The sequence below is a fragment of the Pipistrellus kuhlii genome, unplaced genomic scaffold (genome assembly GCF_014108245.1).
Source record: "Pipistrellus kuhlii isolate mPipKuh1 unplaced genomic scaffold, mPipKuh1.p scaffold_m20_p_6, whole genome shotgun sequence".
Lineage (NCBI taxonomy): Eukaryota > Metazoa > Chordata > Mammalia > Chiroptera > Vespertilionidae > Pipistrellus > Pipistrellus kuhlii.
Genome location: NW_023425562.1, coordinates 24,082,281 through 24,105,398, shown reverse-complemented (window position 1 = coordinate 24,105,398; position 23,118 = coordinate 24,082,281). Strand labels below are relative to the sequence as shown.

The 23,118-nt window shown below is 39.6% G+C and overlaps 1 protein-coding gene across 11 annotated transcripts in view; it reads right to left on the bottom strand.

The window, feature by feature from the left end:
* The window catches only part of ARFGEF2 (ADP ribosylation factor guanine nucleotide exchange factor 2), an 83,841-nt gene that overhangs the window by 9,836 nt on the left and 50,887 nt on the right, over positions 1-23,118 (bottom strand). For 10 of the 11 annotated variants that reach the window (XR_004984310.2, XR_004984306.2, XR_004984308.2 and 7 more), the window contains 14 exons: positions 21,692-21,839; positions 20,486-20,585; positions 19,510-19,550; positions 19,239-19,408; positions 15,534-15,685; positions 12,199-12,371; positions 10,742-10,902; positions 9,044-9,174; positions 8,770-8,899; positions 6,328-6,463; positions 4,939-5,077; positions 4,778-4,832; positions 3,342-3,456; positions 1,861-1,991 (listed from right to left, as the gene is read on the bottom strand). Coding sequence is in view for 6 of the 11 variants with exons in the window: in XM_036417947.2 (XP_036273840.1) it covers positions 1,861-1,991; positions 3,342-3,456; positions 4,778-4,832; positions 4,939-5,077; positions 6,328-6,463; positions 8,770-8,899; positions 9,044-9,174; positions 10,742-10,902; positions 12,199-12,371; positions 15,534-15,685; positions 19,239-19,408; positions 19,510-19,550; positions 20,486-20,585; positions 21,692-21,839 (1,782 nt within the window). In the remaining 5 variants the exon portion in view is untranslated. Of the gene's footprint in view, positions 1-1,860; positions 1,992-3,341; positions 3,457-4,777; positions 4,833-4,938; positions 5,078-6,327; positions 6,464-8,769; positions 8,900-9,043; positions 9,175-10,741; positions 10,903-12,198; positions 12,372-15,533; positions 15,686-19,238; positions 19,409-19,509; positions 19,551-20,485; positions 20,586-21,691; positions 21,840-23,118 lie in introns of those variants that run through there. The other variant, XM_045574257.1, reaches the window with a different exon arrangement.

Below are 23,118 nucleotides of genomic sequence, written 5' to 3'. Positions count from 1 at the left end.
GTCCGGCCGGCCACCTTCTAATTAATTTCCTTTCAATGTGCACAAATCCATGCATGGGCCTCTAGTATAAATATAAATTCTTATATTTATGGTCAAGTAATTCCCAAAATGGGTGTCAGAATAGTTCATTGGAGGAAAATAGTCTTTATAACAAACTAGAGAGCCGGTGCATGAATCCGTGCACTGAGGGGACCCTCGGCCTGGCCTGTGCCGGGGACTCCTCGGGGGAAACAGTCTGTCAATTCCTCAAAAAGGTAAACTCAGAGTTGCCATATGACCCAGCAGTCCCAATTCTAGATATACAGGAGAATTAAAGACATACATCCGCATGAAAAATTATACACAAATGCTCATAACAGAATTATTCACAATAGCCAAACAATAAAAATAGCCCAAATGTCCATCAACTGATGAATGGATAAACAAAATGTGGAGTACATGGAGTACTTCATGTAATATATATATTATATTTTTATTAATTTCAGAGAGGAAGGGAGAGGGAGAAACATATCACTGATGAGATCATTGGGGATCCATCCTCTGACTGGAACTGAACCTGGGACCCTTCAGTCCACAGGCCAATGCTCTATCCACTGAGCCAAAACAGCCAGGGCTATTCAGTCATATTTAATAATGATAATAAAGTACTGATACCAGCTGCAACATGAATGAACCTAGAAAATATTACGCTAAAGTGAAAGAAGCCAGACACCAAAGCTCACATATATGATTCCACTAATATAAAATAACGAGGTTAGGCAAATCCATAGAGAAGTAGATTTGATTAGTGGTTACCAAGGGCTGGAGCCAGAAGGGAAAGTGACTGCTAATGGTTAGGGCATTCCCTTTGGCAGTGACAAAAAATATTCTGGAATTAGACCATGGTGATATTTGTACAACTTTGTGATTATACTAAAACCACGAAATTGTACACTTAAAAAAAATAGCCTTTGAATCACAGATGTTTTGCTCAGCATATTACCGTACTTAATTAGGTGATTTCCCATATGAAACTATCTCGATTCTGGTTTCTCCTGAAAACGGGAAGACCATTAAGACTTGCCTCCCCTACAGCAGCACCGCTGCTGCTGGGCGTGGCTTCGGCTCCAGCCAGCCTGGACTCTCCTCAGCCTGCCGCTAGCACTCACAGGATCTGCTAGCCCCTGAGGCACTTAAGTTTAAAACCCTTGGTAATAAGGTTACTTTCCATATTTTGGACACTCAAGTCTCTATTTCCAAGAATACTGGTGTGCACAGAAGATTGTATATGTAAAACAAAATGTGTACTTTCTCAAGGAAAAACTGGTATTATTATCCACATATGTTTCCCCTCTCAGTCACTTGTGGTTAAATTATATATCAATTTTGAGAAGTAATCCTGTGATTAATAATATTCAAGGTGGGGATGGCATCTGAGCAGTGGTATGCTGATAAACTAACTCTCTGGGGAATAAAAAGAAGCCATGATGTTTAGTATTTGCTGATTTCTGTGGTGTAAATACGATACTTCCACCATGGCCAATTTGAAGCTACCATTATTATTTTAAAAAAATATACTATCATTGATTTCAGAGAGGAAGGGAGAGGGAGAGATAGAAACATCAGTGATGAGAGAGAATCATTGATTGGCTTCCTCCTGCAAGCCCACAACCCAGGCATGTGCCCCTGACCAGAACTGAATCCAAGACCCTTCAATCTACAGGCCAATGCTCTACCCACTGAGCCAAACCGGCTATGGCCAATATGATGTTGAACATGGGGTTGGGGAAAAATGAGCATGATGGACCCTTGCAAGCCAGTAACAGCTGGTTCCAGCACACCACTGTACCTGCACAACTTCTCGAGGTCTGCTTTCCTTACCTGGGCAGCAACCATGTGCTCTGCATCTTCTTTTTTGCTCGTTGCCGGGTAGAACACAATGTTGTCAATGGCCTGTATCAGTTCCAACTGGACCACACACTTGATGAGGAGGCTGGCAAACAGTTTCTGATCTATATTAGATGATAAAGATTAACCCTAATAATGATTCAGCCAGTATTGAATAAATATTCACTGAGTTCCAACTATGTGCCAGGCACAGTTCTTGATGATGTGGCCTAACAATAATAAGCAAGATAAAAATCCCTGCTCCCGGGGCAGACACAGACAACAAACAAACAAGGTATTTAAGTGTATGGCAGAGTACTATGTCAAACGATGAAGACACGTAGGGGTGGGGATAAGGTAAGGATGGTGTCAGGATTGGTTTGAAAATGTAAGCCATGTGGTCAAGAAAGGCCGCTCTGAAAATGTAGTATCTGACCAAAGACCAAGACGTGAAAGATCACAAAAATGAAACACACTGTACACTGCCTGGCTCATAGCAAAATAGGTATACCTATTTAAAAAAAATGACAGGAAAAAACACCGGAAGCAACACCACAAGATTCAAATTGTCAAAAGTAATTTGAAACTAATATCCAGAAAAGGGATCTCTAGCACATAAAGAGCTCCTCCAAACCAATAAATTAAAAAAAAAAGAGCAACAATCAATACAAAATGAGCGAAGATTATGAACAGATAGTTCATATAAAATAGAATTGGTTCTTAAACACATTAAAAAATGGCTCAGTCTCATTATTAAAAAGTTACAAATTAAAATGACTCCAAATATACAAAATATCGCCTATATGTTCCCAGAGATCATGTAAACAGGTATAACCTTAATGGGCAGCAATCTGGACTATCTGCTAAAATGGCAAATGCACTTATTAGTTAACCCAGCAATCCAATGACTAGGAATTTGGGCCATATGGTAACATAAATTCATTAATAATACCCGTTGGGTGATTCATGCAGTACTGACTATAACAAAAAAATAGTGGGAATAATACAATATTATTATGTCTTTTAGTAGGGACCCAATTACACAAATAACATCTACAGCCTGGAATAATATACAATAGTGTAAAAGAATGTGAAAGCTATTTAAGTACTGATTTTGAATGAGTTCTAAGATATATTAAGTGAAAAAATAATAATGCATAGCCTTCTACAATTTGCATCAAGAGGAGAGAACCGATATATGAGTATATACAGTATATGTACATATAGTATACCTATGTATCTGTATCTGTCTGTCTACATGTACATACATATTTGTGTGTTATGGACATGCACTTCACGCATATGAACCAATGTCTCTGGAAAGGCACCTAAGAAATGGGTGGCACTGTTGGCCAGACGGGAAGGAACTGGCAGACTGAGGCACAGTGTAGAAGGGTTTATCATGTTTACCCTATTTTGCCTTCTGAATATCAGAACCACGTCAATGTGTTACCTACTTAAAAAAGTGGCCTTACTTGCGTATGGTCTCCCTTTCCAGCTCTCATCGGTGGGGTTAGAGAGCTGGCTCTGGCCTCTCTCAGAGGCATTTTTATCTATGCTGCTTAGCGACTGGCGGTCCAGATCCACATCCTAAAAGTAAACCAGAGAGAAATACAACGGTCACTTCTCATCTGGAACTCAGCACCTGGGCAGAGTGGTGCCTGTCCTAACACTGGGGCTCAACATAAACGTAAGTGTCTTGCTCAGCCTGACGTACAATTACACTGCATGCATAAGGTGACACCTCTCAGAGGCTGCACAGGAGAGATTACGGATTTCAATGATTTCGTCCCTCCATTAAAACTTCATATTTTCTCATTCCAATTTAGAGGGCATTTCTCAACATATGATTTAACAATGAGCATGACCAAATTTTAATGAGATAAAATTAAAAAGTAAACTTAGTGTAACAGCTCATCTTTTCCCCTTTCTATTAACTACAGAAGAAGAGTTTAATAGTTATGTATAGTGTCATGGGGGTACTAGATTTATTGGGGGTTTACTTTGTAAGTTATACAAGTGTCTAGCCACTATGCTATATACCCAAAACTAATATTATGTTGTATATGTCAACCGTAATTGAAAAAAAAAAGGTTATAAAATGAACCCCCCCCCCCCCCCACACAAAAATCACCAGAAAGTAAAATACTTGTAAACCAAAAGTATTTTAAGGTGGGGCTTGAATTAGAACTTTCTGTGGCTGCACACAAAAAACAACTACTACTTCGCAGTCTGTGTAACTCCTGTTATACAGCTAATGTGTTAACATTTAGTAAGTGCCAACACGCTGCAGCCGATACTCCAATTAGTCCTTGCTTAGTTGGAAAGCCAGGTATGAAACTATGCATGTACTGAACATTTTTCTATATAAATCATTAATTCTGAAAACAAACAACCCCCCAAAACAACAACAACAACTCACTGGTGGAGAGAAAAAGTACTCTTTATTTAGGAAGATAATAAACAAAGATAATTATACTGAAGTATTAATAATGGGAACTGACCTGTCCAACAAGGGAGAATTCATTAAATAAATTATAATAATGTGTAGCTACTGAAAAGGCTGTTCTCAGAGAATATTTAAAAATGTGGGAAAATGCTCACAATGTTAAGTAATACATTATGTGCCAAGTAAGCCACATTTCAAATATGTGGGTTACATGAGTCAGTCACATTAAAAAAACAAAACAAAAGAAAAAACCACACTAGAAATGTTTTGTGTTTTTTATTGAGTGACTTATTTTCGTAATATTTTTCTATACTTTCGAAAAACCGTGTTAATGAACATATATCATTTTTAGATCTTATAACCATTTTAACTCACTTCCCATCAGGAAAGCATTAGTTAACTCTTTGAGCTGTTAAATCTTTTACTATAAAATGAGAAAAGAGAACCAAAAAGAAATCTTACCAAATGTTTTTCTGATGAGTCTTCCTCCATTCCTACAGGCCTCCACGTCAGCAAACTTGAGAAAATGCAAGAGAAGGAAAAGGATCACTTACAAGGCAACGCAGAGCTCCAAGACTCCACATAACATACAAACAAATAATGATAATCACACTAACACTTACACGTGTGGGATGGTTGTTTTGAAAATATCCATCATACAGCTGCACGTTTTATCCCAGACATCAGGACTGAATTTCTCTCCATTGGATATTACTAAGTTTTCTAAACAATTTGTACCTGATCGAGCCAATTGCTCATTATCTGCAAAATAAAATATCTATCATTAAATTTCAACTGCCCTTTGTCAACCAGATTGCTGATGCTTCATGTTGTGGAGACTACGCCATTGGTGGGTTTATAGGCTTTTAATTAATGCAGCATTGCTACAGATAAAATTAACATTTTTATAGTTCAAGTGGGGGAGAAATTATTTCTCATAGCTTTACTGCTAGGGATGGAAGGTCAATATTTTGCCACCTAATTAACTGGCTTCTTGTATGAGAAATGGTAAAAAAAGATGGAAAATATCCGAACAGTGTTTTTAAAAATGAAGTCATTCAGCCGAAACCGGTTTGGCTCAGTAGTAGAGCATCGGTCTGCAGACTGGAAGGTCCCAGGTTCGATTCCGGTCAAGGGCATGTACATTGGTTGCAGGCACATCCCCAGTAGAAGGTGTGCAAGAGGCAGCTGGTTGATGTTTCTCTCTCATCGATGTTTCTAGCTCTTTATCTCTCTCCCTTCCCCTCTGTAAAAAATCAAAATATATTTAAAAACAAAACAAAAAAGTTTTATCATAGAAAATTTTAAACATAGACAAAAATAGAAAAAAATAGTATAACTTACAAAAAGATACATCTTTTAAAATATAACTACAGACCACCTTAAATAAATATAAACTGACTTGGTTGAGAGATTGTTTTTGTCCTAATTAAAGTTTTAAAAATACATTTTCACCAATTAACTTGGGTTGGGGAACATCCAGCTAGAGGGCCACCTAAGGCTGGGACAATCATTTGGTCGGGCCCAACAAAGGCATTAGGGTGAGTAATGAAATGTTTGAGCAAATATAGCAACTAATTTAAAAAAATATATATATTTTATTGATTTTTACAGAGAGGAAGGGAGAAAGAGAGAGAGTTAGAAACATTGATGAGAGAGAGTCATCGATCAGCTGCCTCTTGCACATCCCCTACCAGGGATATGTCCGCAACCAAGGTACATGCCCTTGACCGGAATCGAACCCGGGACCTTTTAGTCCCCAAGCCAATGCTCTATCCATTGAACCAAACCGGTTTCGGCATAGCAGCTAATTTTTAACCTGATAATTTTGTATGGCCTGCAAATAATGTTATAAATTTATAAATGGCCCTTGGCAGAAAAAAGTTCTCCACCCTTAAATTAAATGATATAGTGCACTCCTTGGCATTATAGCCATGCTTTTATATGTGGAAAAAATTAGTCTATCATGAAGGACTATGTCAAGATAAATGATGCCTAGAGACATAGAATACCTTGTTTTACACACCACTGCAACTGTGCAAATATATCAGGAAGTAGAACTTCATTCAAAGCTTCATAAAACTGGGTAAATACGTCACAAATGGCATAAAGTGCGTGATTACAAGTTGTTGTCATCCACTCAGATTTCTGGAAAAACAGTACAAAGATAATGTTTAAAGACCACTCTGTCCCACACGTCACTGACAAACTATTCTGGAAAGCAATCTAGGATTGTGTATCAACAGTCATATCAGTTCACATCCACTGGTGCAATAACACTTCTAGGAATGAAGCCTAAAGATTAGTGGGTGAGGTTTATGTTTATCACACTGGTATTTATACACTGTAAACACAGATACAAACTAATGCCCAGCAATGTGCGATTAAATCGAGTACATCCATTTGTCAGAACATTAAACAGTCAAAGTGTTACTTACAAAAACTTTTAATTATTTGGGAAAAATGAATATAAGGTTATGCTAAATACACCATACATCAAAAATTTAAATATTAAAAATGAGTAAATAGGCAACTTTGAAAGAAGATATTAAAATGGCCAACAACCTCATGGCAAGGTAGTAAACATCACTGATCATTAGGGAAATAAAAATCAAAACCACAACGAGATGTCTCCTCACAGCTGTTAGAATGACATTCATCAAAAAGACAAGAGATAAATGCTGGAGAGGATGTGAAAAAAAGAAAACACTTGTGTACTGTTGGTGGACTATAAATTGGTACAGCCACTATGGAAAACAGTATGAAGGTTCCTAAAAAAAAAAAAAAAAAAAAAAAAAATAGAACTACCATATAATCCAATAAATTCTACCTCTGGATATATATCTGAAAAAAGTATGTTGAAGAAATATCTAGTCCTGACTGGTTGCTCAGTGGTTAGAGCGTTGGCCTATGGACCGAAGGATACCAAGTCTGATTTCCAGTCAAGGGCACATACCTCTGTTGTGGGTTTGATCCCTGGCCCTGGTCAGGATGCGTGCAGGAGGAAACCAGTAGATGTGTCACTCTCACATCTCTGGCTTATCAAATTAATGATTAAATAAATTACGAAGAGCTGGAAGTGGGTATGGGGAAGCAGTAACATGCATGCATTGCTGGCAGAAGTGTGAAGAGCTATAAGTGTATTTGGAGGTCAACTAGAAGTATGTACCCTGTTTCCCCCGAAAATAAGACAGTGTCTTATATTAATTTTTTCTCCCAAAGTTGTGCTAGCTCTTATTTTCAGGGGATGTCTTATCTTTCCATGCGCTAGGTCTTATTTTCGGAGGATGTCTTATTTTCGGGGAAACACGGTATCAAAAGCCTCAGTGATGTGCAAGCCCCAAACCTGGCAGTCAGACCACTTCTCCTAAAAGCAAACTGTAGCTGCAAAAATGTTCATTTCATTGCTGTCTAAAGGAAAATTGGAAACCATTTCCATGGACTATGGAACATCCACAGATAGGAATGTTTTTGTAGTCCCTAAAAATGTTGTGGAGGACAAGTTGCGGTTGTAGGAAAACACACATTACCGTAAGTTAAAAAAAAGTTCCCCGTATATGATAGGATTCCATTGTAAAAAAAAAAGTGTATAACACACACATACACAACACACACGGCATATCTTAAGGGGTTAACAGTGGTAACTTGTGGAAGTTTTGAACTGTGGGTGCTTAAATTTTTTCTTTGTTTTTCTGTTTTCCAATTTCTTTTATAATGAAGAAAAATTTTAATTACTTTAATATAAGATTAGAAAACTGTATCTATACCATAACCTGGTCCATTCACAACCTTATTTAGTCTATATAAAAGACAGAGGGCAACTTGCCAAAACATTAACTAATTTCGCAATGATTTTAAATGATTAGTTTTTTGTATTCTTAATATTCCATATTAAACAAATGTTCCTTCTATATCAGGGGAGGGAGGGAATACTGTTCCTAAAAGAAGGTAAAGAAGTTACTCTCCCATCTTAAAATCTTGAGCTAGAATGCCTTCTCCCTCCAGGGTAGAAATAACAAAGACAACTAGAAACATCTCGCATCTTTTTTAAAAATGGCCTAATGTTTGCTGACACCATCTGACTGCAACTTCATATTAAAAACCCTTTTAAGTGTTTTTGAAGGGACAGAGTCACTCCACTTTTTACTGACTGTTCAGAAGGTGTCAAGTGAACTAGTCGGGTGCCCTGCTGATCTGGCAGGTACGATGCCTCAGGGCCAAAAAGGCAGAGCGAGGTGATTAAGTTCCTCTCACTCGTCCTCAGACGGGGAGGGTTTCTTATATTAGTTGATATTGGTAGAAGAGTGCCAGGAAGGCTGTTTCCATTTTTAAAACACATCTCAAGTGGCTCAGTATTTAAGACTTCCATGGAGATGAGGGCACAACCCCCAGAGGCAGACAAAGGACAGAGAGGCTTGTCTTCCATGTCATCCTGGGCTTTAGTCATCACCTACCTCTGACTGCTGCTCCGGGAGTTTCATATTATCAAAAATCCTGAACACAATTCTGAACAGGTCCTGCCACCAGTGCTTTTCAAAGGTGTGGCCATAGCTCTTCATGATCTCGAACATGACCGTGAGTCCTCTGCAGGAACAAAGCCAGGGGCAGAATAGGGAGGGGGCGGGGGAAGAGAAGAACAGATCAGAGAGTGGGAGAGCATGGGTCAGGTGAGCAGGTGACTGAGGCTCAATCAGTGATGGGAGGGGCACCACCCTGGGACACAGTTACCTTGTCCGCACATCCAGCTTGCACCTATTGATGATGCAGGAGAGCTCAAACAGAATGGGGAACCAGCCTCGGACCCAGACTCTGTCACCAGGAGCCACATTCATGTCATCGCTTGTGTATTCTTGTAGCACCTACAATGAAAGTCGCCTCTCATTACTATGCAAGCAAAAGGAAGAAAGTGAAGGGAACTACACAGGGAGGAAGGCCTCATACATGTCCTCTCCTAAAAATATCCATTCAGCAAGGGATGATGCAAAATCTTAGGTCTTTCTGGAATGTTACTACAGTTCTTAAAATACGACTTAAAATATTAGCAGCAACAGCTACTATTCCTGAATGCTTATTATGGGTTGGGGACTGTGAAAGTGCTCTACATGGTTTAATAATTCTCACTATGATTCCGAGAGGCAGGGAAAAAATACTGGTCCCATTTTACAGATGAGTCAACTGAGGCACTAAGAGGGTAAGTAAGCTGCCCAAGGTCATGCAGCTAAGAGCTGGCAGTCTTTCCATAGCCTGGATGTAAAGCCCTATTGCTAGGATTTCCAGCCCTTTGCTCTGTAACCACTCTTAAAGTGGCATTGTTTGTCGTAAAGGAATTTCTTTAACAACTCTGGTTACCTAATCTTAGGCAATTTCTCTTTGTGCTTCAGTTAACTCCCTTGCACAATGGGGATATAACTACCCACCTAGTAGGTCTGCTTTGGAGATTAAATAAATCAACACCCAGTCCCTAGAATGGTGCCTGACATGTAGTAAGTGCTCAGCTAACAGTGGCTCTCACTATCATCATCATCATCATCTTCATGAGCGGTTGTGGGGACCAAGCATGTCATCTCAGGGTCTTACAGTTCTGTAGAGAATGCCTGAGAAGAGATCTAGCCATTAGTTTATGCTTGTTTCCACCCAATTTCAGTATTCTGAGATTGTCATTTAAACCAAGCAGGCCGCCTTAGATAGGGAAGACATACCCTGTTTCCCCAAAAATAAGACAGTGTCTTATATTAATTTCTTCTCCCAAAGTTGCGCTAGGTCTTATTTTCAGGGGATGTCTTATCTTTCTACGCGCTAGGTCTTATTTTCGGAGGATGTCTTATTTTCGGGGAAACACAGGTAATAGAAAAACCCAAAATATTTCCAGGAGATAGCAAAAGGTGATTTTTCAGTGTGACTTCCCAGCCATGTCACAATGGCAAAATATCATTTCATAAAAGGGAGGTTTATTTTCCTTCAAATAGAAAGGCCTAGCTCAGTGGTTGGCAAACTCATTAGTCAACAGAGCCAAATATCAACAGTACAACAACTGAAATTTTTTTTGAGAGCCAACTTTTTAAAATTTAAACTTCTTCTAATGCCACTTCTTCAAAACAGACTCGTCCAGGCTGTAGTATTTTGTGGAAGAGCCACATTCTAGAAGCCAAAGAGCCACATGTGGTCCAAGAGCCGCAGTTTGCCGACCAGGGGTCTAACTTGTTCAGCTTTGCAAAAATTCAAAGCTAAAATACTATTACTGTCTACAAAATAATTTGTAGGATACCAAACAAAAGTCCAGTTGAATAAAATAATTTCATAAATACAAAATACAGAAAAGGTATAACCCCTACAATGGAAAGCTCTTTGTCAGGTGGTCAGGGAAGGTTTTGGCCCCATAACTCCGTCCCCTCATTGCTCTTATGAGAGAGAAAAGGAGAAATGTACCCGAGGCCTATCGGAGACGTATTTGGCACAGAAACGGATGAGCCGGATGGCTTCCATGCTGGTGTCAGGGAAAGCAGCGTTGCAGGCAAACTCCGATAAGCACTTCACAGCATCTTGAAAGGAGTCGATGGCAGCAGGGAAATGGTGCTGGAAAATAGTTGCTGGGGAGACAAAGGCACATTAAAAAAAATAAGACCAGGATTTAGAAATGTGGATTAGAGACACACACACACACAGAGACACACACACACACACACACACACACACACACACACACACACACCCCAGAGAGGATTTCTTTTGTGAAAATCTAAGAAAAGCATGCCAGTATTTCTGAAAGACAGATCTTCTTAGTCAATTATTCAGGAATAAGTGCACTGGGTACAATTTGGGCTAAACTGGTTCCTGAGCTCAAACAATGATGTAAAGACCCAAACATCATTCATTCAATAAACATTTGAGTGTCAACTATGTGCAAAGCATGGTTATGGGCCCTGGAGACAGGGATGATGAATCAAACTTGCTGCCTCAGGGTGCTCATGCTCCAATGGGCAAGACAGACAACTATCACCTAAGTCAATTCCTATATAATCCTATAATAAAGAGGTAATATTCAAATTGACCATAACTCTAACACACAAGATGGCCACCACAAGATGGCCAGCAGGGGAGGGTAGTTGTGGGCAATCAGGCCAGCAGGGGAGGGCAGTTGGGGGGAACCAGGCCTGCAGGGGAAAGCAGTTTGGGGGAACCAGGCCGGCAGAGGAGGGCAGTTGGGGGTGACCAGGCCTGCAGGGTAGGGCAGTTGGGGGTAACCAGATTGGTAGCAGGGGGGAGGCCATCTTTGACCACATGGGGGTGGCTATCCTGTGTGTTGTAGTGATGGTCAATTTGCATATTACTCTTTTATTAGTGTAGATGTATTTTCTCCATAAGGCACATCACGGCCTTCCTGTGCTTAGGGACACAGGACAGCACTTTAGCACTATGTGCAGGGCCATTTTAAATGGCAAAATCACCAAATAAGACAAAAATGCAAACAACGTGGCAGTAGGTGTACTATGGAAAGAACACTTGCTAATTTACAGTAAAGGAGCTGAAACGAGAAAGCAGAGCATGGCCTTCTATAATAACCCAGCTGGGAATGTGTACCTTGGGTGACTCAAGTATTTTGCTGTTCTGTGCATGTGCACGTCCACAAAAGGCACCCAAAGTGCCAGGAGTATTAATGGGGGTTACGTATAAATTTCAGCAAGAAGGTGAATTCACAAACATGGACGCTGCGAATAATTAGAGTTGACAGTATTTTCTTCACAGGGTTGCTGTGCACATGTCAAGAATATGGCACGTCATTATATCACAGTATAGCTAACCCAAGGAAGCCCTTTTTTGGGAGGAAATAAGCAGTCCCTCTTCTAGACTTGTGGGGGATGTTAGGAGGGAACAGAGACACCTACTGACAATGTGGCCTGTGCTCTGGAAGGCCAGCTCCACGATGTTCCCGTCGTGGTCTGAGGCTGCCTGGTGGAACACGGCAAAGATGTTCTTCCAGCCCGAGCGGATGTTGGCCGCCTGTGAGTTCACCATCTGGGCGATGCAGCGGATCACCATGTCCCGGATGGTCGGTGACCTGAGGAAGGAATGGGGCAGCCATGTCATCTGTACTTTCTATAGTGGGAAGACATACACAGCTTATCATGTAGAAGCAGCACTTAACACATTTTTTAAAACCACGCAGTAATCCACATTCACTTAAAAAAAATTGGAGACAATATTTGACCAAAGCTTGGTCATGAATGTATCATCTTGATTGATTTATTATCAACTGTGGGGGAAAAAAAAAAAAAAAAGATCATGAATTCCTAATTGGGCAAGTCATGGTGAGTAGTCATGCCCGAGGCAAGACCTGTCCATAGTTTCTGTGCATCTAGGTTAACACACCTTTGAAATAACAGACCACATAATCTTGTTAACTATCTTGTAATCCAATCTCTGCCTTGTTTTTCCCCATTTCCATGTAATTGTCCTTTATGTTTCCTCTTTAATATCACATCCATAAAAAAGCCGCAAAACTTATTATTCTCTGGATCTTTGAGATCTTGCTCTCCAGCATATGTCGGCAGTTTGCCTCAAATAAACTCTTACACAAATACAAGAAAAAAATTAGAGACAGTTACTTGCCTACCCAGAAACTACCCTCCCACCTCCTTATAACAGAAGTCTCACTGCAGGCAGCAACATGCCCAACTTCAGGAAACAAATCATAAATATAAGACAACATGGAAATCTTGTTGCATGTGCCAGGACTCCAATTTCCCAGTCTCCCTTGCAGCTAGAGGAGCTACATAATTATTAGGTCTAGTAATAATTAATGTCGTTTTCTAATACTTTTTAAAATCGAATTTATTTAAACAATACAACAAAATTTAATCAACAATATAGTTGCTGTTGTTTTCTACTACTTGTGCCCAACGCTCAGGAAGCATTTTAATCCCTCTGTTGTAAAATTCTTGTGATTTTGATGCAAAAAATTCGGGCAATGCATTTTGGAGGCATTCTTCATTATTAAATTTTTTTCCAAGAAGAAAGTTTTGCAAAGAACGAAACAAATGGTAATCGGAAGGGGCAATATCAGGAGAATATGCAGGTTGAGGGAGAACTTCCCATTCCAACTGGCGCAGTTTTTCAGCAGTGATTCTTGCAGTATGCGGTCGTGCGTTATCGTGGTGAAGAATTACGCCCTTCCGATTAATCAGCGCGGGTTCTTTTTCTCTTAAAGCTTGGGCTAACCTTTCCAATTGGGCACTATACACTGCACTTGTAATGGTTTGGTTAGATGGTAAAAGTTCATAATAAAGAATTCCTTTAAAATTCCACCAAACACACATCATCACTTTTTTTGCATGGAAGTCAGGTTTTGGCGTGGGCTGCGGAGCCTCACTTTTGTCCAACCATTGAGGCCGCCTTTTCAAATTAACATACAGCACCCATTCTTCATCTCCGGTAACAATTTGCTCTAAAAACGGCAAACGGTTTTGACGAGAGAGGAGCGAACTGCAAATTGTGACTCTCTGATTACGGTTGTTGTCGGTCAACTCATGAGGAATCCATTTTCCAAACTTTTGGACTTTGCCAAGTGCACGCAATTGATTGGAAATTGTTTTTTGTGAACAATTTAAAGTTTGTCGCAAGCTCTTGTTGGGTAATTTGAGGATTTTGCACCAAAAGAGCTTCAAGAGCTTCTTGATCAAAATTGGACACACGGCCTCGACCACTCTTGTCATCTAACGAAAAATTTCCCTCGCGAAATTTCTCAAACCAACGCTGGCATTTTCTGGCGCTAACTGCATCTTGACCAAGAGCACTACAGATGTTTTTTGCAGCCTCACTTGCTTTTCTTCCTAATTGGAACTCGTAAAGCAGGCAGTGCCTAATATGCTCTTCATCCGCCATCTTCTTAGCCCTAGTTTTGCAACAAAAACCAAACCAAACACAAACTTTTTCAAGCAAAACTTGTTAATTGCACTTCACACGTTCTGTAGATACCACGTGTTTGAAGGTTATGTCAATACAAGTCAACGCCAAGCAAGATTTTAAACGAATGTTTAAAAATGACATTAATTATTACTAGACCCGATACTCTAACTAGATGTCAGAAAAAAATGTATGGCATCAGGGAGAAGAGGTTTCTGGGAAGGTTTAGCTTTTGTCTTAAAAGGAATACACATGGCAGGTTCTGCCCCCTTTTCTCTTATTTTCACTCTGAACAGCAGCATGATGGCTGGAGCTAGAGCCTCAGTCCAGCAATCACAAACAATAGGCTCAAGGATGAAAGTGACCTTGTGGATGGCCAAACAAAGAAATAGAAAGAACCTGAGTCTTGATAACGACTGGGTTATGATTGCTCCGTATAAAGAGTTTTTCTATCCCTAGCCCCTTAATGTTTTTTAGAGTAATTACCAATGATTTATTGAACATTTACTTATCTATCACACTGGAATATAAACAAACAAACAAGAACTTGTTTTTTAATTTTATTATGAAAAACTTTAAACATATATGTAAATAGAGAGGATGGAGTAATGAATACTGTATACCTATCATCCAGTTGCCATGATTATTGAATCAGGGCCAAATGAAAATATAAATTTTTGACTGTTTTCATTATTGCTGGATGCTTGGCACTTAGAATAGTACCTAGGAGATGGCAGGCCTCCATAAAGCCAAGTGAATGAATGAAAAGGTGACTGCTTCGAAGGGCTAGTAGCTGCCTTGACCTCTTTATCACTTTCCTGGGGCACAAATGCTGAGTCACATAATCCTTGACCTTGCTGGAGGCTGCTTCAGCAGTGACTCTTCCTCTGCCCCGCAACAACCCCCCCCCCCCCCACAGCCTCAAAAAGACACGTGACGCATTATTACTATGTGCAGTGGTGTAATGTGTCCTTTGGGAAAAGTTACACACCGATTGCAGTGTGATTTACTTAGAGACAATAGATGTGAATCAGAGTCTGTTCATTTTATTTGCTTCCACCATCAAGAAAGAAAAAAACTGTGTGGTTAGTGGTAGGGGGTCTTTTTAGGGGATCAATAGGGAAATTAAAAAAAATATATGTTTTTACTGATTTTCTTTTTTTTAGAGAGAGATGAAAGTGAGGGATATTGAGCCTATAACCTGGTGGGAATTGAACTGGGGAACTCTTGGTTAATGGGTCGATGCTCAACCACTAAGCCTCACTGGCTGGGCCCAATGGGGAGTTTGACCAAAGCTCTTTCAGAACAATGCACATACCTGTTTTTCTTCATGATATGCTCAAAGGGTCTCAAAAAATCTTTCTGGAAACGGAAGTTGGCTAATTCTCCCTTCTCAAGAAACTTCATGGAAAGTTGCCTTAATGAGTCAACAGCAAAGATAGCGACATCTTCATTAGGGTTACAGCCAACCTGAGCACAACAGGAAGTGAGGTGAAATAGGCACAGTGAAACAACTGTTGATGGGGGGTTCTGAACCTCAAAAATGTACGTCCTGCCTTTAAAACAAATGCTCTGGGAAAACACACTGAAGGAGAAAAAAAATGATTATTTAGCATTTGACTTGTACAATTTTAGTTAAGTTTAATGGTGAAAGTAATGTACATTTAGTTACAAGTTCTTTTAAAATGTGCCAATTTGTTAAAAATTGTGGCAAAATACACATAACACAAAATATATCATCTTAACCGTTTTTAAGTGCAGTTTAGTAGTTAAAGACATTCACATTACTGTACTACCAGCATTCTCTTCATCTTGCAAAATTGAAATTATACCCATTAAACAATTCTACATGTGCTATTTAACTTGATACAAACATGCATGACAGGTCAGAAGACCTGGAAGTCTCTGTAAAACCTTTTCATACTGCCCACGTCTGCCGCCTAAAGCAAAACATTACAAATGAGTATCGTCAGCCTCAGAAAATTCAGTAGAAATAGTGAGGCTTTCAATTCCCAAACATTAGACTTGTCTATGGGTTACCTACTTTTAGGGACTGAAGTTATGGGTGTAAACTTCTCCCTCAAGAAGAAACCCTAACAGCAGAGCAAGGGGATATTTCTCACCAGAACCCCTGACAAAGGATCTGAACCGCATACAGGAGCTTATTCCAAGTGAGAAACTTCACTGACACATGTCTGACCGGAAAATGTTTGAATTCTAACAAAATCATTATTATTTGCAATAAAAAAAAAAGATCAATAGGAAAATTACTACATGATATGTTCACATGGAATAACATTGGCAATTAAAAAGAAAGAATAAATTCAGCCTCAAAAAAGAAGGAAATTCTGTCAAAGGCTACAAGATGAACTCTGAGGATGTTATACCAAGTGAAATAAGCGAGATACAAAAGAACAAATACTGAATGATTCCATCAAATTCACAGACAGAAAGGAGAAAATAGTTCCCAAAGGGCTGGGGAGAGGAAGGAATGGGGTCGTTGCTTAATGGGTACAGAGTTTCAGTTTTGCAAGATGAAAAGAACGCAGGAGATCACCACAACGAATGTACTTAATAACACTTCTGAACTCTACATTTACAAATGGTTAAAATGGAAAATTCTGTTATGTATGTTTTACTACAATTAAAAAAGAATAAACTCATATATTGTAGCATAATTAAGGAGCAAATTACAAAATATGTATAATACTAGTTGTTTTTTAAAAAAGCAAAACAAACCAATATTATCTATATTTCTATGAGTACCAACATATGCATGTGTATAGAAAAGTGTCTGGAAAGATATATATCAAACTGATAACAACAACTAGTTTTAGGGGCTGTACTGTTGGGGTAGTGATGGTCAAAGATGTTTTTAGCTATAATTTTTTAAAAGATGTTCATGTAGCCAAAACCGGTTTAGCTCAGTGGTAGAGGACTGAAGGGTCCCAGGTTTGATTCCGGTTGGGGGCATGTACATTGGCTGCGGGCACATCCCCGGTGGGGGGTGTGCAGGAGGCAGCTGGTCGATGTTTCTCTCTCATCGATGTTTCTTGCTCTCTATCTCTCTCCCTTCCTCTCTGTAAAAAATCAATAAAATATATTAAAAAAAAAAGATGTTCATGTAATGTTTATGTAATTAGAGACTAATAAAAAATATAACCAATCCTAAAAATTCAGGAGAATTCAGGAATTCCTGTTTCAGGAATATACACCAGGCTTGTTGTGCAACTTTGCATAACCCAAGACACACACGTGCCCTAGTTTAGAAGAAAAGAAACATGTGATTGTCCCAATGGCTCTGCTAGAATCTCCAGAGCTAAGTTACAGCTGTACTTAGCCGTCCATTTCTTCAAGCCTCGAGATTCTCAGGTGCTCCAGTTCCCAAGGGAAAGCAGACATGGTTTTGAGGTTGTGAAGAAAGAAAAAAAAAGCCCCAGGGCGAGCAAATGAATTTTCCAAACTTTGTGCTTAATGGCACCAATTAGATGGAATGAAGTTGACAGCCATGAAATGTCTAAGTACTACCTGCCACGTCCCAAGCCTGCCCAGAAGTGACCCAGTGGTAACTGAGTACTGGCATGTAGAGTCTTGACAACAGAATTGCAGGTCGGAAAATCGACAAAAGAACATGAAACCTAGACTTCCAGCAAGTTCACATCAATCATGTCAACTGGTCCACTAAGCATTCATTTACTCGAACAGTGGGAAAGATGGTTGCTGAACCAGCTGACTTTAGAAGAATGACAGTGTCACCATTCACTCAGCAAACAGTTGCTCTGGGTCATCTTCAGGCTCTTGTAGCTGTTTCCTCACTGAGAGTTCAGATGAAAGGTCACTTGTAGAGAAGACTGACATACTGTGTCACCTGACCCTTTACCATCGATTATTTTATCATAAAATGTGGGTGAACTCTCTGAGGGCAGGGACCTCACCTGTCCACAGCCTGGTATAGGCACTCAGGCAGTTTGTTAAAAAGATGCTGTGAGGTACCCTACTTGGAGCTAATAAGGACACAAAGTAAACACGAACTTTGACTAGTTGATGTTCCAAGTCAGACTACACCTGACAATGCCTTATTTCTGTAGGGTCCGGGAGCTGGCCCATGAGAGCCAGCAGTGCCCAACTCTTCCTTAGTCTACACATTTAGTGGCATCTTATTACTAACCTCAAATTGGTCGCTGGAAAAGGGAGGGAGCACCATAGAAATCAGCAGATGCTACAAATTATTTATTGGCACTCTATTGCTCCTTCTATATTCAATGGCAGACAACTTCTTTTTACGATTTTTCTTCTATTCAGTGTAGAGAGTGATTCTCTTTTGGGTAAATGTTTTTTTTTTTTAAACTATTTTTAAGCATCTGTATTATAACTGTATTATTATATCTCCAGACCCGAGAAATTTTTTGTAAATTGTGAAGTGTGCTTTGGTAGGGAACAGTGTTATTAAGCTGTTATTTTTCCCTTATGAAGCAATTAGCATCACAAGTACATACATACACATGTAATACATATTCTTCTGATTTCTTTTTCTTTGGTCAATATAGGTGTGCATGTGTCTACCTATATTGACCAAAGTGCATGTATATAATGAAACCTCTTGTGGAGAGAAAGTTTAGTCTGGCTCTCTCTCAGTAGTTGTAAGTTTCAGAAAAGTGGTGACAATGAAGTCAGAATAGAATGGAAGTGACATTTAATAGTGAAACTACATGGAACATAAACTTTTCAGAAAGCACTTTAGGATTTCATAATGTTTTCAAATACCATTATGTTTGTTGAGTGACTATAATGCTCTTTGTCATGTTAGCCTATGGGATATTGAAGACTTCGCACAGCCTGAATTCTTAATTCATTCTCTTTAAGTTCTATCAATATGTAAGTATACTATGGGTCCTACTGAGCTGTCCTTGACTCCACAGGGAAAATGGGTGATAGGCACCTAAACTCTCATCACTTCTTTTTAAAATTTAATTGCCTGTTGTTTTGAACAGCGATGGAATAGTTTTGAAATCTGAAGAGTTACCTTATTGAAGTGATCTCCGATCACTTGCCATATTCGGGACCACTGCAGTCGGATCCGATTCATGTTGTAGTATGATATCTCCACAATCTTCTGTAAGCTGAACATGCGGGGATGATGGGGGGAAGCCAGCTCGTCCATGGACACAGCACACAGCCAGCGGACAAAATCAACTACAGGCCAGACCCAACAACACATGCGAGGCCTCGTTAGTAACGGTCAGACGGGCACAACACGAGGCGTCTGAGTTATCACAGAGGAGTCACATACATACCTATTGCATTTCCATCCAGTCGAGTAGATCCGGTAAAAATTCTAGGAAGGTAATTCCAGACATAATAAAATGAAAATTAGATTTGAAAGCCCAAGTTTCAATCTCAAACAATCTTAGAAAAGGGAGAAAGGAAACATTTCAGGTCTGGTATCTCCATTTTAAAATAAATGCTGAGGCATCAGAGGTACAGAACAGAAATGCCTATACTGACAAAGTGACACACCAAAAGGAGAGGGGAAGAGTTAAAACATATTAGCATGTGATGACACCACAGTGGGAGTGGCTGAGTGAGGACTTCAAAAAGCTGCTCTTCTATGACAGCAATAAAAAACTGGCAAAAAATTACCAAAATTAACATTTTCAGAACTGAACTTTGGAATTACAAAAGGCTTATAAAAATGTTTATTCAAAAAAGACAGTTTAATGAATTGTGAACATTATGGCAGTTTTAACTTGAGACAATTTGGTCACAAAGTTAAAGTTGTAATTTTTTTAAAAGGTCATGATGGAATTCAAGGTCAAAATCAAAATGAATGTGAAGGCTATGAGTTATGGACCACGTTTGCCACTTTGAACAGTTCTTAGTTTGAGTGATTTGGAACCGACAATTTTGACAACAAACAAACTAGGAATCATTCACCTAGTAACTATATAGAGCAGTGATTTTCAACTGCTGTGCACTAAGAATTTTTAAAACATGAACTACCTATTTAGTTAGGGACACTGACCTCTTTTTCCCTTAGATGGTCAAATAAAAATGACAGCCAACACAACAAAAGCCATCTGGTGTAAATGAATCAAAATATTTTACATTTTTTTGGTCAGATCTGCAACGAATAGATTTTTTTGTGGCCACAGAACTTTAGTAATTGGTTTATATGTGCCATAAGATGTACAAGGTGGGAAATTGCTGACACAGAGCATTCCAAGCCCTTGGGTGATCCAGCGTCACTGGAGAGAAAAGTCATTACGGTACCTGTCTACAGCCACGACCACACTCTGGGAGCTGGTCTCCCCAACCGATTCCTGGAAACTGGCCATCTGTCTTTTATCCACTCCACCACTCACCAAATTACCTGAAACACAATGCACAAAACAACAGTGCTTCCAAAACAGTCAAGTATTCAGAACACCGTATCAACATGCAGACAAAAAACACAAATGAGAATGGTTTGCAGGCAAAAAAATCCTCAACTGATGGTGGAGTAAAATGAAACTTATATTTTGGGGTTTGGCTTTTAAAATGAATTTTTATACTTTCTCTTGTTTGTATTAATCATCTCTCTTCATAGTGTTTTACATTTTTATAATATTACATGCCTATATTAAGGAAATAAATTTGAATTAATATACACTAATCCAGAGCTTCTATAATATGTAATGGCTTACACCTGCTGAATGATCAGTATAATGTTCCAGGATTTCACTCCAGTCACCCTCACATGCACCCTAAGAAGTAGGTACTATTACAACCCTCCATTTTCATGGAGTATTGCTACTCTGTACTATTCTAACCACTGTTTGTGGGACCTAGGAGCCTGCTCTCTGCAATCAGATGGCCTGGTTTTGAAAATTACCTCTGCCACTTGTTTGCAGGGTGGCTTTATATCTCCCTTCACCCCCTGTACCTCAACTTTCCTCATTTACAAACTGGGGATAATAGTCCCAGTCTCACTGACAGCTTAGAATGTGCCCTGGCATATCTGTTTGCCCTATTATTATTGTGTTACCAGTATATCACTGATAAGAGCCTCTCAATCTAACATATAGCCAGAAATAATTCTATTTTCATAAGAATACCATTTGAAAAAGCTCCCCAAATGAACATGGAAGAGAGGTCGACTCCACCTTTTAAAATCTAGAGATACACATACCCACTCCTCTCATAGGAGGTACCAAAGCTGTAGCCTTTCTAAAGCAAGTGGCTTTTCCTCCCAGTACTAGTATAGTTTTATGTCTATAGAGAAAAGTAATGCACCCTGCTAATTTTGATAAAATTGGCATTACTTGACAGTTTCATGACAATTAAGACTGCTGAAGCAGCACTTGCATTAGTAAACATACTGTCAGCTGGCACAGAAGGAAGAGACGGTTTATGAGACAGTCCTGATGAGACAAGCAGTGTTTCATCCCGGTTAACTTGAGAGTCCATGATGGCCAGCTGTGGGGCCTGGAGTCTTACCAAGACCAAGGCCCATGAACTCTTCTCCCACCAACGTGTGGCCCTTCAGGCTCCCCTCTCTTTCACGCCCAGCCCCAGACAGGTAGCGGGTCTTCACACCGGTTCCTATCAGCTGAGCAAGCTCTAGTTGGCTGATACACTTCAAGATCTAATAAAAAGAAGGCATAAAGAAATGAGGTCCCATTTTATAGCCTAAATTAGCGTGATCTTAAATTAGTCATTAAAGAGTCCTAGGAAACGCACAGCTTTTCAGGTGAGAATAAAATCTGAAGGCATTTAAGGGGGCTTTCCTAGTCCCAGAATGTAGGTCTGGACAACAGGTTTCACATAAAAAACAATAACAAATTATTAAAAAGGGAAAGAGCAAAATAAAAGCTGGTACATCACCCCTGACTGGTTTGGCTCAGTGGATAGGATGTCTGCCTGTGGACTGAAAGGTCCCGGGTTCAACTCCGGTCAAGGGCATGTACCTTGGTTGTGGACACATCCCCAGTAGGAGGCGTGCAAGAGGCAGCTGATAGATGTTTCTCTCTCACTGATGTTTCTAGCTCTCTATACCTCTCCCTTCCTTTCTGAGGAAGGGGGGAAAAAAAAAATATATATATATATATATAAAACACACACATATATATAAATAAATAAAAAGCTGGTACAACAGTTATGTGATATAAATGTTTATGCAAATTTATTAAGTGCTCAAGAGAGAAAAGAAGGTGTTTGCCTAGAGAAGGAGATTCCATCCACCATGCCACTCAATAAGTGCACCATCTATTCTGACTTAGCCACCCCACCTCCTTTCTTCTCTAAATAACACACTAGCCTCCCAGCTGTTCCTTTAGCTTGACATATCTAGTCCTACATCAGGGTCTTTTTGCACTTGCTGTTTCTTATGCCTGGAACATGTTCATTATACTCTTCCCCTTGGCTCACTCCTTAGATTCTCAGCTTAGGCCTGTGTCCTCAGAGACACCCACCTTGACCACCCCAAGATCACACACCCTCCCCTGGTCACACACTTTTTAACATTATACCATGTAATTATTTGTTTGTTCGCTGTCTTAAGTGCCAAAAGGGCATTAACTCTGTCTTGTTCACTGCTGAATACCCAGCAGTTAAATAGTTGGCAACTATTACTTGGTTAACTGAATGAATGAGCATGTGCCCTAGAATGGACATGCAGTGGGAGAAGAGTATCTTCCAGCCCTGTGGGTGGTTCTGGTGCTTGAGATCACATACCTTCACACAAGCCTCTCTCACCTGGAGCTTACCTAAAGAAACAAATTAGTTTCAGCTTCTCCTGGAAGGAAAGCTAGCCTCATGAAACTCACTGGAGGATGGAGCATAGATCTCCAGATAAAGCCCTCCTAAGGATGTTCAAGGGAACTTCTGACTAAAGCTGAGATTGCCTTTCATACTGATCTTACAAT